General features: G+C 40.4%; 1 protein-coding gene across 5 annotated transcripts in view; it reads left to right on the top strand.

The window, feature by feature from the left end:
- The window catches only part of EEFSEC (eukaryotic elongation factor, selenocysteine-tRNA specific), a 123,564-nt gene extending 113,447 nt beyond the window's left edge, over positions 1-10,117 (top strand). For 3 of the 5 annotated variants that reach the window (XM_077184392.1, XM_054640278.2, XM_054640279.2), the window contains exon 7: positions 6,608-10,117. In XM_077184392.1, the coding sequence (XP_077040507.1) occupies positions 6,608-6,792 (185 nt within the window). In that variant the 3' untranslated portion in view covers positions 6,793-10,117. The remainder of the gene's footprint in view (positions 1-6,607) is intronic. The other 2 variants (XM_077184390.1, XM_077184391.1) reach the window with 2 other exon arrangements.
- The last annotated feature ends 8,369 nt before the right edge of the window (positions 10,118-18,486 follow it).

Below are 18,486 nucleotides of genomic sequence, written 5' to 3'. Positions count from 1 at the left end.
GTAGTGTATTGTGGACTCTGAGAATCAGTTCTTATAACACTGGTATTTCTATTAATATTCCTGGAAACCAATGATAAATATATTATTCTCATTTTGAAGTTAATCAGAATGTGAAACAAATGGGAGTACTACTCTATTTGAACTTCATACCCTTCTTTGGACACATGTATCTATGTTTTTTTAAGAATGGATATTTCTAAAGATGGATAAATATATATAGCTGTTGCAAGAAAAGAAAAATAAATTTGTTTTTAATTGTGTTGTGCTGAAATACAGGATTCTTGTGTCCTGCAGTACTGGCAGAAAGTTTCTATTTCCTTTCAGTGGTCCATCATTGCAGCAAGCTGAGGGAGAGGCTGGGCTTTGTGCACTCTCTGGTGAAGCCCCTCTGCATCAGACTGTGGCATGGACGTCTCCATCTGGGCCTCTAATTATTTCTGATTTTCAGGTCAACCAGCTTTTGTACTCTCTGTTAGCAAGAGTTGATGCAGGCACACACTCTCTAACTGTGTAATTAGGGTTCAGGTTCTGAGAGTTCAATTTGAGGAAATCCTGAAATTGTGCAAACCAGCTGTTACGAATAATCCATTGTGAGTGAGGATTATCCCCAACACTTTGCCTCTTTCAAGTTTTACTCTTTTTTTCCTTCCCTCGGGAGGAAAGAAAAATGTCTGCCTGTCATATTAAAAGGTTACTTTTGCCTCGGATAAAAATTATTTTCTACATCAAATATGCTGCGTTAACTTGTTCTCTGATGTTCAGTCCATTTTTAACATTTGAATGTTGACAGGAAACAAGAAGTTGTGTGTAGCTGAGTCTTCTACCTGCAGCATTCAAAGAAAGGGAATAGGAGATTTTGTTTACAGAAGGGAGAAGCAAGTTCAGTTTCCCACTGAAACTCTGCTCACAAATTCCTGAATGGAATGGGAGGTTTGGCAATAGCATCAGCAAGTCAAGAATAGTCTAGCAATTTCTTAATGTGTAATGAAGAAAGGAATATTTTCTATTCCCAGGGTAGCTGCTGGTGTAGCCTCAATGTACTTTTTCCTAACAGCATGGTGAGGATCCTGAGCCAGCACTTTTCCAGCAAACCATGGCAAGAACCAGTGCAGGGTAGGATGAACTTTTCATTTTGGCCTGAAAGCAAAGTTCTCATTAATTGGGAGCATTGAAAGCTTTTAACATGATTTTTTTTCCCCCATTACAATTCCTGTGCTGTTAGAAAACTGTGTAATCATCCATGCAGATACTTCCATGTTCACCAGCAGAGTTTGTAATAGGCTTTTTTTACAAGTGTGCACAAGAGAAGGGAGTTTTTGAAGTTCAGTGAAATAAATTATTGTCCCTGGCTGTGCTGGAAAGCCTGCCCTGCACCTATATTATTACACCTGTTTTCAATGATGGGTTATCAGTTGCTTAAAAATTGCTCCTGTCTCTGGCTGGGCTACAAGGAGATACTGTATTATCCTGCTTCTCATCTAAAGTGTGTCTGGCATTCAATCTTTAAAATCTTGCATTCAAACACAATGTTTCATTAGCTTTGAAGGAGACAGGACTATTCTTAAATATTGAAGAGAACTGTGAAAATAGGAAATGGAAATGCAGAGTTGGGAAATCTGAAAAGTTAAGTTGGAAAAGGGGGAGAGAGAGATAAAACTCCTGAAGGGCTGAATAGCAAGTGCAGTTGTGAGTCAAGGAAAAAGGAGCTGGACTTTAGAAAGAAAGAACAGGGACTGTTCTTGGAGACCTATAGAAGGAGCAGGGAAGCAGAAGGCTTATAAGGAAAAAAGTCAACAAAAATGACAAGGGATGTATGTTGATAAGTAATGGCAGTATTAAGTGAAGGAGAATGTGTAGTGGAGAAGTTAAAAGTGTAAAAGGCAAAGTATAGTCCAAGGCTACAGGTAATAGATGAAATAAATATTTACATGTGGCAAAAGCACAGAGGCACTCCTTCACCCTGTGTTGGGTGAGCAAAAGGAATGAGAGGAGCAGATACTGCACCAGCTTTCATCCTCCTTCCAGCTGAAGCAGGAGTAAGGACAAAGCAGAAGCAAGCCTGATTAGGGTGCTGTGTGTGGGTGCTGTGCTCTGTGTCGGGGCTGGCATTCCAGGCTGGCTGCTCTGGAGCCTGTCCCGGGCACAGCAGCTCCAGGGAGGCTTCGGGGCAGAACTTGTGTCCATGGGAGTCACTTCCCTGCAGGCAGGGAGGGAGGGGAGCTGCATTCCTTGTGTACAGATAAAACTGGATTTTAATCTGCACACAAGGAGGTGTTCAGAGTTCTACAACGTGGAATTAATGTTTGGAGTGGTTAAAATCTGTGTGCTTCCATGCAAATTTCTTGTGTGAGCAATTGTAAAACTCGACACTGTCATTCATTTAACTGTGTAAAGTACTGCAAATCATGAAGCTGTTAGCTTTTTATTTGTGAAAACTGTACAAAATACTGTGTTTTACCTTTATTTTGTGCATGTGAAATTGTTTTTAGACTTGGAAATTGTTTTTCCTGATTTGGTATTGCTTTTCATTTGAATTTGAAAATGCATTTTTTTATTAATATCACTTACAAATGGATCAGTTTGGACTAAATTCTTCAAGCCATTCTGAGACAAAGGATATTAGAGTCTATATTTTTATCTGTTAATTATTAACAGTAGTTGAAAAGAATGAAGTAAATTACACTATTTTGCAACTAGATTCTCATATCTAACCTGAGTTATTGGATGCTAAAAGTACATTTTGCATAAGACCTTGTCTGGGCACTTCTTCTTACAGACATGGTTTTGATGGGAAGGAATGAATTTGCTAAGCTTTCACATGTCTTATGTGCCTTTGAGGATGGCCCATTAATAATGTTAATACATAGGTATTTTCCATTGTTGTATGCAAGGCATTTTTTAGAACTTTAAAGCTCAAGTCTTTTTTTTAACACATGGACCTTTTCAATTTAATCCATTAGCAACTTGGCAAAATAAAGTAATTGTCCAACAGAGGAAGAAAAAAAATCTATTAACGTTTGCTACAAATCCGAGTAGTACAGGCAGCACTTAATTAATGGAACAGATTTCTCACTATGTGTTCAAGCTAACATAGCTATTGTTCAGCAGAGATTAGACCCTTAATGTAAGTAAGTTAAACTAGACCTCCATCTAAAAATATCCGTCATTTCAGCTATTAAAGCTCTGATGTCTTCTTCGGTGACAGATATATTTCCCTTCATTTCCTTGGTTTTGTAAAATGTAAAGTATGCATTGTGTGTAATGTGAGAAATCCGCGGAGGTAGATGAAACCCCGATTGTGCCTGTCTCTCTCTGCCTGCCCCTTTGTGCTGCTCCCTGTCTCAGAGCCTCCTCAGCCCTGAGACCTGCTGGCACCAGAGCAGAAAAACAGAAAATGCCATTTGTCAGGGTATGATGCCAGCCACCTAATCTGTTTGCAGAATGAGGGCCATGGGATCTGATTAGGTAATTTAGATACCATGTGAGTTTAATAATACCTGAGCTGCCTCTGGCTGTCAGCCTGTCACTTCACCAGTAGAAACTGCCACGTTCTGCCATTTTTTCTGTAAATTCTTACCTGGAATACCTTATTTAGTCCAAATAGGTGTTAAGTGCTGCAGGTGAGGTATACCTTTACTTCTTCTATGTGGAAGTTAGTGATAGGATGGAGGAGGCGAGATGGCTCAGTTTTAAATGCGTTTTCCCCAACAGAATTCCACATGCAGCATGTCTTTTTTTCTCAAAGCCAGAATTTTTCAGACATGAGATGTTTGTTTGAATGCCACAGATGCTGTGCCAGGTTTCAGTTGTGTTGGGCCATCCAGGCTGATGTCACTGGTGGGTTTGAAGCTCAGTTTATCCACGTTGGTTATTCACCCTCGTGGCTGAGTCTTCCCCAACTTGCTGCAGCATCCCAGGGTCCCTGTGGGGTGAGAGGCCAACCACTGCCATGTCCCTGTGGGCAGAGGCAGCCTGGGTTCTTCAGATACGCATAAGGGAAAATTTTGGCTGCAATTTTAATGCCACATCTCCTCCCTTCCTCTCTCCTTTCCGCCAATTACCATTTTTTGGAAATTAGCGTCTCGCAAAGCCTGCTAACATAAATAAAAGTGTTTTAGGATTTGTTTGCTTTAATTAAAATGTGTCTTTCTGAAAGGATTTAGTTAAACATCTTTCTTAAACAGTGCTGTGCCAGTAACAGCAACATTTGTAATAGTGATAAGACCCAGAAAGGGAAACCAACTAGAAAGCAAAATGAAATGTTTCTTTGTCCAAAAAATAAATGGTCGTCTCAGGAAAGCAGAGGAAACCCTGTGCAGGGACAGTTGCAATTAGATTGATCAAAACAGTAGAAAACATAAAATATTAAATAAATTCTGCAAAGGTAGCGAGTGGGGCTGTGTGAGGTCACTCACTCTGCTGTTTTTGTTTTCCCCTTTTTTGACTGTTGCTATTTTTTTCTAGCAGCACTCACAATGGTCTCAGAGCTTTCCAAATAGGAAATAAGTTGCTTTTCATGTAGTGATAAATTATTTTTCGTAGTGAAGATGGAGTGATTGTAAGGGTAATGATATTAATGGGATTTATATGAAAGCATCCAATTAAAAAATCGAAACAGTTGCATCAAATATGACTCTACAATGTAATAAAATCATATAATAAATATGTGGTCCCGCCACACCATATTACCTAGTTTGATTAATTGAACCTTACGTGTGCAAAGATAGTCATTATCAGACTTCTCAGCCATCAAGGAAGAACAGTCTCAATTATTTTCACAATGAAATAATCATTGCTTTTTTTGTGTCCTGCCATCTGGAAAAAGAAAACAGCAACTGCCATGACTGAAATGCATGATCTTGCAGAACTGTACAAAGTTGATTGTGCTTGATGCTGGACTCCTGCAGCCTTAGTGAGGGCTGTAATTTATTTAGTTATATACATAACATTTTGATTTTCTCCTCTTTTGGACTCTTGCACTTTTCACTTTTCGCCCTTTTTCTTTTTTATTGTTTTTTTTTTTTTTTTGGGGGGGGGGGGGTTGTTTGTTTGGGTTTTTTGTTTCATTTGGTTTTTGGTTGGGTTTTTTTTGGTTGGTTGGGTTTTTTTTGTGTGTTGTTTTGTTGTTTTTGTTGTGTTTTTCTTTGTCTTTTGGTTTTTTCCAAATAAAAGACCCCTCTCTCTGTAAAAGTCTCCCCCGTGCAGGGCCTTAGGGATGGTTTACAGCCTCTGGTTGTGAAATGGCAATTGGGAGCATCCTGGTTTTGCTTCAACACTTCCTCATCCTCATTTCCTCCCTTCCCTGGGCTGTGCAGTGGGAATGCTGCTGGGACAATTTGCTGCCTGACACAGCAAGATGAGAGGCTGGGCTCTGGGGCTGGGTCCCCTTGCCATCAGCTGAGAGTGGCCCTGGATGTGTGTGAGCTGGAGCAGTTCACCTGTGCCTGCAGACCTCCTGTCTCCAGTAAATCATAAGCATCTCAATCTTTTTGTCAGGCTGTGATACGAGAATCCGCATCTGAATTTCAGTATGGAGAGAGAGAGGCTGATTAAGTGTTTGAGATAAGGTTATATGACACCACAGGTTAAAAATACCTGAACTGATTTTGGCCCAATGCCTGAAAACCACATTGTAGCATATTCAGGTGGCACTGAAAAAGCTTTAAGGAGTTTGTTGCTTTCTGCTTTATGCAAGTGCTTCTTCAGGAGTGGTCTTTTATGAGCTGCATCTCTCTTGTTTTACAGCATTTCTTTGGACTTTGCTATCTTGCTTTTCTTATCTAAAATGTTACCAATGTGTTAAGTTATAAGAAAAAATAAAGGTGTAACAAACCCTGGCTGTTTAGGAGGAAAAGGAGAAATATTTTTGTTTGGCACAAATGCCTGGAGAAACAGATCCCCAAAATACTATGCAGCTTAATTCTCATGCCCTTAAGCAATAAGCAGTGCAAGTTGAAATCCCTAACAAATACTTTTTCTTAACAAAATAAAAACAAAACAAAACCACAACAAACAAAAACAAGACATGTATAATTTACAATGTGCAAGTTATAAAAAAGCAGTGTGCTTCAGGTAAATCCAGAAAATAGATTTAAAGAAATTCAAGAATCTTCTGAGCCTTGTTACTCTCTATCATTTTAGTATATATAAATATATTTTAATTTATTATTATCTCTATAATTTTATTCATGACTTATATTTTTGTAAATATTCCTAGTGATGACAAGAAACTTTGGGTATGTGTCTAAATAATAGGAAAGGCCTGCCAAGTCTAAAAGACTTAGACCAGGCAAGCTGGTCTGGCTTGTTTAAATTCTTGCATGTGTTTAATACTTTAAAAGCTGTAGATGGACACTGAAGGATTCAGGATTCTGCACTGGATTTGTGGTATCACTGTTATGAACTTTATGTTTAAGGATTTCTCTTATTTTCTGTGTAAACTACCATACTGCAGGAGTCTTATGCAGAAATTTGACTTCCCTAATGCATTTGATTTACTTTATTTTCTTTGGTTGATTTCAGATGAAAACATGCCTGCTCATTTTTTCTAGATCTCTGAAATGTGATGTTGAGTGTGTTAGTCATGTGGGTTCTTATTCTTTTACAGATGGGCTGAAGCCAGATACCAAGATGCTGCTAACTGCTGCCTCCAAGAAGAAATCCAAGGGAGGGAAGGGGGATATGACCAAAGAGGATGAAAGCAGCAAGAATGATTCAGCCCAACCTGTTACTATCTCTCTTATCTTTAAAAGATATGTTTTTGACACACAGAAGAAAATGATTCAATCCTGAGGAAACAAGAGAGGCCTTTCATTACACCTTAAAGTCCAGACCCTGAAATGCATTGAGGTGGAATGTATTTCTTGTCCAAACACCTTAAACCTCTTCCTTTGTCACAAACAGAGCCTGGAAGCTTGTGCTGACTGTGCCCCCTTCCAAAATCTCTGCAATCTCATATTTTTCTGTTGAAATTTGTGTATTTTGTCATCTCTGTGATGTGCATCCTTGTGGCATCTCATCTGGCCCACCTGCCAGAGGAGCACCCCTGGGTGCACATTCTAATTGCACTGTTTGCCTGGATAATTGTGTTGAAGTTTCTCTTGATTTAGAAGTTTGCCACCAAGTCAGGATGTGAATTTCATGTGATCCACAAAGTGAAGCTGATTATTTTAGGCTTACTTCCTTGAGCAGAGTGGGAGACCACAGGCATACTATTTAATAGGTGAAAGCTAAAATGGATGTTTCACATTCCTTCAGTTGCAAATGTGTAAGATGGTATCTGAGAGATGGTATGGATGTTTTTTATAAATACAGTTTATATCTAGAAATGTTTTTCATATTAAACATAATGATCTGTGTAGCTGAGAGTCTTAATTGTTCTGTTTGCTGTTCCAAAGGTTCAGAATTTATCTTCAGTGACATTTTATGTAACTTTTTTTGATTTTTCTGCCTGTTCTGAAATGAATCCTATTCCAAGACTGTTTTCTTTTTCCTTTTTTTATTTTTTTGTAACCAAAATGCCTTTTGTGTGTGAAAGAAAAAGTTGCCTCTGGAAACAGTGAAGGGCTTTGTTTCATTAAAATAGTGATAGAAGATTGCTGCATAAGCCTTGTAAAATGAGTGTCTCCAAGATGCTTTAGAAACCATTAGTTTTTAATAGGGATTTCATGGCTGCTTTAGCTCTTTCTCTCAATTTCATGTCCTAGGCTCATGAAAAGGAGAGCACTGGTAATATCCCTTCCTTGTTGCATACAAAGTATAGGACACCTTCATGTGAAAACTAACAGCAATTCCACAGGTATGAAAGCTGCAGTCTGGAACAGAAATTGGACTCAGGCTTGGCAGCATGGCAAATGTTGGTTCCTGCCTTTTGAACAAAAAGAGTACCTGCTTGTTGATGCTGAATGGCAGCCTGTGACCCCTTTGATGGTGACCATGTGTACAATGTAAGTGCATGCTGCACAAGGAGGTAAATAATTGCTGCATTCATTCTTATTAATCATATTATTATATCCCTTGATGGGCATGAGTCCATTATGTTAACATGATCCTGATTTTTTTCCAGTCTTTCCCTTTTAATTTCTAGGTAGCCAAAGTGGCTACAAATGGCAAAGTTATCAGCAATTGAGAGGATATTTACAGCTGGGCACTTGTGAGACAGAGCAAGCCTGGTATCTAAACTAGGCTGATGGTCCCTCTTTAAATCAGAACAGAATTAGTGCTTTGTGTAATAATCCCAAACAGTTTCTGCTGAGTGAGTCCCAGCAAAGCTTTAGCACATCCCTTAAGATGATGGGGAAGGCTTTCAGTGTGATCCCAGAGGAATTAGGCAGGCAACTTTAGCTATTGGCTTAACAGAACTTGTGCTGCCAGCCTTGCTGGAAAATGTTTCCTTCTGTAATGGAAAAAATGCATTTCACACCCCTGTCACCTCTCCCTCCCCATTTCTCTCTTCTTCCCAAACACCCCCAAAAGCAGTTTTTGGAAAGAACATTTATAATGTTATCTTTCTTTTAAGCCTTTATCAAATCCTGTTTTGTACTCTGCACTGTTACCTCTGCCTAAGATACTGCAGTGATGAACAGAGGAACAGATGACATTGAAGGAACAGTGTTACTATCATCCCAGGTTAGCCTAAGAATTATGGGTATAAAAAACCTAATTAAATGCTCCTAGTTATTAAGGAACTTATACTTGTATCTGTATAGTTCTAGTGTCCTTGCCAAATTTTAAATGGGTTGCTAATCTGGAGTATTGGAAAGAAAAGGGGAGTGATCAGGAAAAGTGCTTCCAGAGTTGTTATCCTTGCACTTAAGGATTTTGTCTTTTCTCATTTCTAAGAACCTTTCGAGTAGTTCTGGAGAGGAGGTTGTCAGTGTAAATGGGGATATGTATTTTCACAAAAGCCTATCTGATGAATGTTCCCCCCCCCACACCATGGATTGCCCTTAACAGGATCAGAGAGTCTGTTGTTATGGAACTTGATCCCTTTGAAAACTCATTAACCCTGAACACTTAGATTTGCAGTCCTCTGCTTGGCTGAAAGGACTCCTAGTGCAGGGAGTCCCATGGTTTATTAGCTTGGGTACTCCAAGGCAGTGAGCAGCAATAATTCCAGAGTTGGACCTACATCCCTTTCTCATCCAGTCTCTTATAAACGTATTTTTAAAATCTTCCTCCTGTCTTCCATTTCATTTCCTGACTAGCATACTAGCTTGGCATTTTTCTTCCATCTTCTCAGTCTAAGACCTGATGTGCACCCTCAGTGCTCCAATTTCCTTCTTTGCTCATTGCTGCTCCCTGCTTTGGCTCTGCCCTTGCCTGGAGATCCGTGGCAGGGCTCCCAGGATGGTTGCTGGGAGCCCAGTGAGAGGGGAAGGCTCTTGGTCTGCAGCTCATCCCAGCTCCTGAGTGCACTGAGGAGCTGCCTCTGTTCAGGCATTGACCCTGGGCAGTTCTGATGGACCCACAGGAGCAGGCAGTGCCTTCACCTGCCCCCTGCCATGCCCTTGTGCCTTGGAATCCTCTGCAGAAAGCCCCTGTCACAAAGCCTTGTCCTGTCCCTTTGCTCCTGCTGCAGAGGTCTGTGTAGGATACACAGCTGGGGAGGGATCTGTTGAAGACTGGGGCTTGGTTTTGTGTTTCTCCCAGTGTAGAATTCTAAAGGGAGAACCTAAGTGTGCCCAAGAACTTTGATTATAATGTGCTATTACTGCAGATCTCTGGCTACTGTCCTGAGGCTGTTGGATACACATTCAAAAAAGGGTGAAATGGTGGAACAAAATGATTATGGGAAAATCAAAGCTTTAAAAGACATTTGTAGGATGAACAGATGTTCAAACATTCTTTTATTTGGTTTCCAGACAGACGTAGAGACTTTCCTTTCATCCTCATAATCAGTGCATTATGCTGTAATTTGTAAAAATGGCATTAAAAAAATATTAACAGGGTCATATTGTGATCTACTGACTCTGTGTCATTAAGCCGTGAAGTTAAGAACGGCAGCTGGGAGCAGGGGTTAAATGTTGCAGAATGTACTGTACTAGCATATATTGTCAGACTGTATTATAATGAATCCAAAATGGAATAAAGATGTAAGGAGGTTTTTTTAATACTCCTAAGGTTGTCAGTGTTACAAAACTAGAAATTATTACGGCTGTGCAGATGTTTGGTGAGTAATACATCTTCGGGCTGTGGAGAGAGTAGCAGGGAGAAAAGCTTCGTTTTTACAAGCCTGTTTTCTACTTTTCCTTGGAATTTATTTTGGAACTGCAGTCTGGCTTGTGATCATGCCAGAGGTCTGGAGCCAGGAGGGTCAAAGCTGTGCTCATGGTAGCAAGGATTCAGTAGGTGGCATCCTTTGCTTGGAATCAAAGCTGAGTCTCCCCACCTAAAAAAGGGGGTTTGCACTGGAACTGAGACTGAAGGGTTTGCATCAGGCTTGCAACACAGCTTCTGGTGAAAACTACAATGCATTTAATGTCTGGGACAGAGCCATCAACTCCAATCTGTTGACCAAAGCCTGAGGCACTGGTGTCCTTTCTGTGTATGTTTCTGGCTCAGCTGAAAATAGCTCTTTCTCTTAAATCCTGTATTAGCTGGTTGCAAGTAACTGACTATGGAAAAGTGAACCATCTGCACCAGGGCAGTTCTTGGTGTGTACAAGGCATTTCTGGGCAATAGCACTCTCCTTGCCTGTTGGACTCTGCAGCTGAACAGCCACGGGGTGGTAAAGCAAAATGAGAGCTTGTCACAGCTCGTGGGGTGATGCAGTGGTGAAGCCACAGTCCACCCCAGCACTGTTTGCCTCTCAGTGCTGGGAGAGCAGCTCTGTGTTTACATCTGCAAAGTGCTCTGGGATCTTGTGAAATGAGGGATGAAAGGCAGCAGAGGAATGCTACCTTATTAGCAGTTTCAAAACCCCTTCATGTTTCCCTTTTAGTTTAATATCCACAGTGAGCTGGAAAGCTCTTCATTTACAAACACATGAGTTTTAAACTTGTTAAGGATATAAATAGAATTATTTTTAGATAGAGCCTAGTACTGGGAGCTAACCTGCCAAGCCTGGCAGAAAGGGAAGGATTTTAGGACTGCAATCTGTAGGAAGGCCAGTTTTGCTAGATGAGCATCCAGAAGGAATCCAGGGGCTTGGGGAAGCTGAGTTTAAACAAGATACTGGAAGTCCTGTGGGATTCTTCACAAATTCTCCTGCTGTTGTGTCCAAAAACAGGTTAAAAACATCAGTTTACACTATAGACAACATATGAGGAAAAAGAGTACAGTGGATCTGCTTATTTCCCATTGTCAACGCCAGAACATGGAGTCTTGCTCACATCTCCTGCTGTGCATGCTGTGCTAGCTGAAGTTCCAGTTGTTGGGTTTCCACTCCTCATAAGTGTTACAGTTCTTTATTGCCATTTGTGTGTCTGGTACAAGTGCTTTTCCAAGATGGTGTAATCAGTCTGCAAGACTTGGATCATCCACTTCCCCCTCCAGGAAAGTGTTGCTTGTCAATGGTGAGTCCTCTAAGGGGCATCTAAGCCATACATTTCTGATATGCATTTGTATACTTTTTCTGGTAAAGGACAGGAGAGAGAATGTATCAAATTCCTATCTTTTTGTATTTCATAGTCAGCTGTGTGAGAGGATCTCATTGCACAGAATCAGAAAATACTGCAAGATCTTTGGTAAATCTCAACCCTGCGCTGCTTTACAAGGCACATTTTAAAAAATGAGACTGTCTTCTTGACTATTGAGTCCTTGCCAGTCCTGCCTGTTCTAGCTCATATTTCTTAACCAAAAGGTAATTTGAGGTCTGGATCAAGTGCTGCTAAACTGACAAGCCCAGCAGTGAATGAGGAGCCTGCTAACACCCTTATACTGCATTTTGGCTAAACTGATCTGATTACTTTTGATCCTTTCAGAAAGCTGGGCTGTTCATTAGCTCTAGTGTGTTCTGTTTAGATCAATTTCTTCTCCTTTGAGTGGGAGTCATGCAGTTTTCTTGTGTTTTGGTTGATCATTCTGAGATTTCTCAAGGGCCTTGTTCATGTCAATCAGAGAGACTCCATCCTTTTTGGACCACAAAATTGCTTTTATTAGGCTGTACATGGCCCCCATTCAGATGTGTAGGAGCCAGTTCTCTTATACTATTTTCTGTGAAAACTGATATTTTAGTGCCTATAGCTTGAGTCTGACAGTTAGGAGTGATCCATGCCCTCATGGTGAATTCATTCCCAAAACAGCATTCCATAAGGACAAGCTGAAACTTAGACCCCACACAGAAGTTTTGCCTAAATTTCTTATTTTTTGCTTAAGTAAGCAATCCATCATCTAGTTTTCTTTCTTAAGCCTCACTTCAACCAAAGCTGACTTGAACTCTGCACTCGCTGAGAACATAGTTTTGTTATTACCTGGAAAGATCAAGGTCTTTCAGAAGCTCTTCTAGACCCTGTTAAGTTACTGAAATATTATCTACATTGATGTCCACCTCTGTAAAATGGATATGGGAACTTATTTTCTGCAGAGCGCTGGTCATGCTGTTTGTGAGGACAGTAGAAATGCAGATGGGGTACTTAGTTACTTATTGTGCAAGAATAACTAAAATTATTCCCTCCAAAAAATCAGGCATCTGAGAAGTGTATTTTCTCTTGTTCATCTTATTTGTTTCGTCTTTAGATGAACTAAGGTAGGTTTCAATTGCTGATGAATGTAGAAGAGAAAAGGAAAGGATGGTTTTGTGTCATCTTGTCTTTTAAAAAGATCGTTGGAAAGCTCTGGCAAGAGAAACATTTTGTTCTGAAAGAAATGCAAATCACTTTATACCTCAGTGTTGGGGGAGGTTGTGTTGTTTTTAACTGTGAAGATTGATCTGTGCTTAGAACCCCACTGGATGAGTGGACAGTTTGGTCTCCATCCAGTTCTAAATTGAGCTGTAAATCTCATTTTCCATCTGGCAAAGCATGGCATGACTGGGCAGTTTCAGGCAGAGGTGTGGATTTAGAGCAGTGGAAGAACACAGAGGTTTACCAGTTTGGAATGAAAGTAAAACTGTCAGGAACACAAAACTCAATGAGAGGCATGGGTTTAGACTGAAATGTATTTGTAGGGACCTTAAACTACTGTAGTAATGGTATCTGAGCACATTTATTTAGTAATTCTGTTGTTACAACAGGTACATAAATCTTTAGGCATCACAGTTTAACACAAACTCTTTTAAAGCTGAAGTTGCTGTGAGATCAGTATGGAGACAAGATCTTACAAAGTATTTTGAGTTCTCAGTACTAAGTGCTGAGAGTATTTGACAACTTTTGCTTTTGATATATGGTGTATTTCAAAGCCACGTCATTATGTACAACTTGCACTCACTTATGTGTTTGTGCAGTGAATGGATGCCCAACTGATGGGTACAAAAGTGGTAGAATGAATTTGGTCAGTTGTCCACTGCCACGTGTGGGATGTCACAGGGGTGCACCTGAGTCCTCAGACTGTGGCTCCTGCTGCTTCTCTTCCCACATTTCCCTTGCTGCCAGATGAAGGGCACTGATGAGCCTGCTGTTGCCAGCCTTGAGGGTAGTCTGGACTCCTCAGAACATTTCTTTCCTGCAACAAAAGTAAGAGGAAACCTGTCATAACTTTATCTTTCACTGAGGCAATGCAGACAGACTTTGTCTAGATGGTCTATATTTGGTTTTGTCCATCTTCCAAAGGAAGGTTCTTAAAAGGATTGTCTGTGGATTGCCCTCCACCCTAACATAGAAGGCTCATGTAGGAATTGGTACTTGTGTCCCACTACTAAAACAGGCAGAAGTGAACTTGCGGTAACTTTGTCCACAATTTGCTTAAAATACAAACATTAAAGTCATCTGTGAAAGAACAGCAAACACCACCTTCAATTTGTACACAAGGCTTGCTAATTTGCAACATTAGTTTTGCTGGTTAGTCTGGGGTGGTTTTTTTTCCCCCTTAATTAGAAATTTTAATTAGAGCATGCTGTGTATTAAGATGTTAAAGCTTTGACTGGCAGTTTGGAATTGCAGCAGGATCAGCTCTCTCGGCAGGGTTGCAGCACAGCAGGGATTAGCTCGCACCCTCCTGCCTGCAGGTGTGTTTTGCTTCTTGAGGAAATGTTCCTCAAGGTAGGAAGCATTCATCTTCCTGATCAGACCTGTCTGTTCCAAGGAGCCTGAGCTTAGGGAAGAGCTGCAGGTTCACAGATCATACACAAGGTGTAAGCACGAAGTCTCAAACCTGAATGACAAATAGGTCAATTCTTGGAGTGTTTCACCTCAGCACCTTTGTCCGCTTAACTGCAGTTGTGCCAGTGCAGGGAGGTTCCTTGTCTCTGCAGATCAGCTGCTGCTATGCTGGCCCTTCTGCAGTTCCAATTTTCAGTGCTGCAATGTAGAAGAGCTGCCTGAAGAGATTTCCCCGTGCCTGATGTGCTGATCTGGGCTGTCTGTAACACACCATGCATAGCGAGTTGCTGGGTGTGAGGGAGCCTTGTGGGCTGAGGTATTTGGAGTTGCTCAAGATCCCTTACCTCATTTTTCTTCTTTCTTGTTTTAAAGCAGATTCAATGGGAGATAGGATAGATTTTTAAACATTAGCATTTAATGTTGCCAGCATCACACTCCTGGAAAGTACAAAAACTTCTGCCATGGATAATTATGGAATAACCTATATAAGGGAATTGTTTCCCCAGTCTCCTCACAACTGGTGGATATCTTGTGTCCTTTGAGCCTGAAAATTTGTATTTTTGTTCTGTCTAGAGTAAGTGTGGGTTTTTCTGTTAGCCAGACAAATACACAATCATTTAAAAACTGCTGAAATGCATTTTCCAAGGTATCTTGTGGCACTCTAACCCACAAGCTAATTATGGTACTGCAATTATAATTTGCTATTTTGAGTTGATTTCATGTTCTGCAGGAACAGAAGTCGTGATTTTCCTTATTTCTTGCTGTTAGTTTGTTTATCAGATGTCATCTCTCTTCAAGAAGTGCAAATCTTTGCCACCTCTGTTGGTATAGAAAACTGTCCATGCTTCTGATGGTTTTAGTTAATCAATATGCTCTTCCAAATGAAGATTGGTAAGTAACACTTTAATAATTTCAATATTGAGCATCATCCCACAGAGTTCTGCTGTGCAGAGTCCCTGTTCTATTGAGTGTTCATTTCTGTTGGGAGTTCACATTGATGCCTAAATCCTTCATCATGGATTCTTCTGTGAATATATTCACATAGTTCAATTTATGTGTTATTGATGGTTAAATTTCACTTGTCAATACTCAATTTCAGCCTTGCTTTGGTGGTACTTAACTTCTACCTCCTCTTCCTGCCACCTATATTGACCTTCTGCTATTTGCAAATCTTGTCCAGTTACAGTTCTTCCCTTTCTGGAGGGTCACTGGTTAAGTAACACTGAGTTAATGTGGAGTTTTTTAGCACTTTTTTGATCTTTCATTTGATTAAAGACACATTCTTACTCCTGTCCTTTTCTTTCTTTGCTTTTCTTGCGGAAAGTCTTTGGTGGCCAAATGGTTTATGAATGTGTGTGTATAATTCCAGTATAGTAGAGGTATCCAGTTTTCCTTGGCTTTTTTTGGTGCTTAGTGAATGACTTTGGTCAGGATGATTGGCCAGCCTGGTTTTGATGGATGCCTCATGGTTTTATCTGGCACTGGAGTAAGTGACACTGGTCTGTAATTCCTTGTAAGTTCTGCTTTAAAGAAAGTGGTAACTCTTTAATTGACTGTAGTTAAGACATATATGTCTGTTAGGGTGTAAATAATTTTAAAATGCTGTCAATAATCAGTGAAGTGTTTTATCAGGTATTTTCTGCTGATCATGCACTTAGTGAACTTGACGTTTTTATACCAATCAATAGAAGTGACTAAGTTGATATTTAATGAATGTTATTGAGCATCTCCACTTTTTGCTGAGTAATTCTAGATCAAAGTTGATCACAAACACAAATTCTAGAGTTTGTCACCTGATAGTGAAAGCAGATTCATTTTTAAGTTTGTAAAGATGAAATTTTTATTTTCACCTGGACTTTAAGCTAGCACTGTCAACACCATGTAATGATTTTTTTTTTTTGCTGGAAGGACTTTTGCAGGTATTGTGGATGTTGAGGTGGGCAGTGCTTGAGGAGTGGCTGAACAAATCCAGTGTCACAGTTCTGCACTTGGCTGCTCCTGGCTCATGCCTTGTGCAGTAACTTCAGCATTTCAGTGTCTTAAAAAGGGAACAACATCAGGAGAGGCTTTGCAACAAGTTGAAAGTGAGCAATGATGTAGAAAATATGCCATGATTGAAAGAAGGCTGATTTAATTAAATGTTTATGGCTGAGACACTCTGGTGTAAATAGCCTGTGGCTCCTGCCTTGCAAATTAGGTGTCTTTCTGTTTGTGGCCAATCTCACTGTTTTGTGCTTGTGGTACTGGAGTTTCAGTCACTCTGAGCTCAAAATCTCAAGTCCAGGTGAGTGACTTGCACATTATGGAATAGAAGAATCCCTTCACTTCACCAGGTGTGCAGCCTTTCCTGGAGGGGGGGTCAGAAGAGCACAGTGATTACAGAGCAGCAGTGCCACATCCATCCCAGCTCGTGGCATTTGTGTGTGAGGAGGAGGAGGAGGAGGAGGAGCTCTGCTACATGCATTAGTTGGATGTCAATACAATGGTGTCTGTCTCGGACAGCACCAAATCCTGTTAAAAGTACTGTGTACTAAGCTCCCACTCTGTTTCTGACATCTCCATTTTTGTCTTGGAATCCTGTGGCTTGCTTTGTTATCAATATAAAAATATTAAGAGAGGGAACATTTTTCCCTTCCATTAGCAAGATCTCTTCACAATCTGTGACTGACAAGCATCTCTCTGCACCTTCTCAGTAAGGAGCTGTATCTGTTAGATGTATGTAGAATGGCAAGAACTATTCCATTTTGAAGGAAATCCTAAAGTCCCTGTTCCTGTCCCCACCCAGAGGAAGGATCAGTTGTATTCAGTATCATTAGGGTTCTTTGGGAGAGCAAGGGAACAGATTTTTTTCTCCCAGTATCTTCCTTGTTGCAGTGTAAGCCTATTTATATATATAATTTTTTTTATCCCTATCCACTGTGATGCAGAGAACAGTCTATTCTTTTTCACTTTGCAGCATTCTTTATGTACTTGAAGACTGAGCATGGATGTGATCAATCTTCTTTCCTCTGCACTAAATGTTCTTTGTTGGTACAGTCTCTCCCCTTGGGGGCTGTGTTTCCTGGACCTGGGCTCGTTTCTGTCTTCCTGAGTTTCTCCAAATGGTCAGTGTCTTTTCTTAAGTACATTTCTCTCAGCCAGGCAGTGCTCTAGCTAAGACCTCATGAGAGCTGACTAATTCAAGTAGGATTTTAACTTTGGGGGTGCCTCAGGATGTCTTCCTGTTTAGGCTTCCCTGGCTGCAGGTTTTGCACAATTAGGAGTTTATTGCCTTGAGTTTAATGTGTGAGCTCACATCACGATGCCTCTCTGTAGGTTTCTTAATACAGGCTTCCATTTCTCATTCTGTACTTACACATTTCAACATCCCATCTTAAATAGCTTCTTATTTTTTCAGACTACTATCCCAGTTTGCTGGGTTCAAATTCTAGTCCTTTCCTCCAGCATACTCATTCCCAACTGATGTATCCAATCATTGAGATCATGAATGAAAATATTGAATAGAATTAGCTCAAGGACAGGCTTGTGTGAACCATGTTTAATACACCTTCCCAAACAGCAGACCATTGATAACTGTTCTCTTCATGTTCTCCAAACAGTCTCATGCTCAGCCTATGAGTTTCTCTAGGAGACTTTTCCCTGGCTTGCTTATGCAAATATTTTGTGGAAAACTCTCAAAATTTTTTTCTAAATCAAGCTACCTATGCCTATATTCTAGGTGATATTTTCAGAGTTACTCACTCTGCTTTTATTTGGCTTCAGCTGCAAAACTGGATCTGTGTGGAGCCTGCTGCCCCAAGGCATGTGTTTATTTTTGGGTTTTACTGGAATCCATTTTTCTTACAAAAATTTAAATTCTAATATGTAAGAGGATGTTTAGGAATGTGAACTACTTTGGTGCAAAATACACTGTACACTGTTGATATGCAAGTTATCTTTGTTCTGTAGGTGCGTTTAAATCTTGACCTGCAAGACTGTGTTCACAGCCTGGTTTAAGTGTTCTGCACTCACAGCCCTAAATCAGAGCTGTCATCAAACACTCGGGTGCCAAGGATCCAAACACAGCCTGGACCCAGTTTCAGCCCTGCAGCTTTTCTCTCTCATGACTCCTGTCTAAATCACAGCTTGTAAGGCTTTCAGGGCTAAGAAGCAGCAAATTTTGCAGTTGAATTAAACAGTGTTTTGGTGATAAGGGTGAATCCTAACAAGAGCCCATGGAGACATTCAGGGTCATTTTCACACATGGAATAAGTGGGGATTTGAATTGCAGGTTAGTATTGGGGTTCAT

Source organism: Agelaius phoeniceus, chromosome 11, assembly GCF_051311805.1.
Source record: "Agelaius phoeniceus isolate bAgePho1 chromosome 11, bAgePho1.hap1, whole genome shotgun sequence".
NCBI classification, from domain to species: Eukaryota; Metazoa; Chordata; class Aves; order Passeriformes; family Icteridae; genus Agelaius; species Agelaius phoeniceus.
The sequence above is the reverse complement of the archived record's forward strand: the minus strand, read 5'-3'. Positions and strand labels throughout refer to the sequence as shown.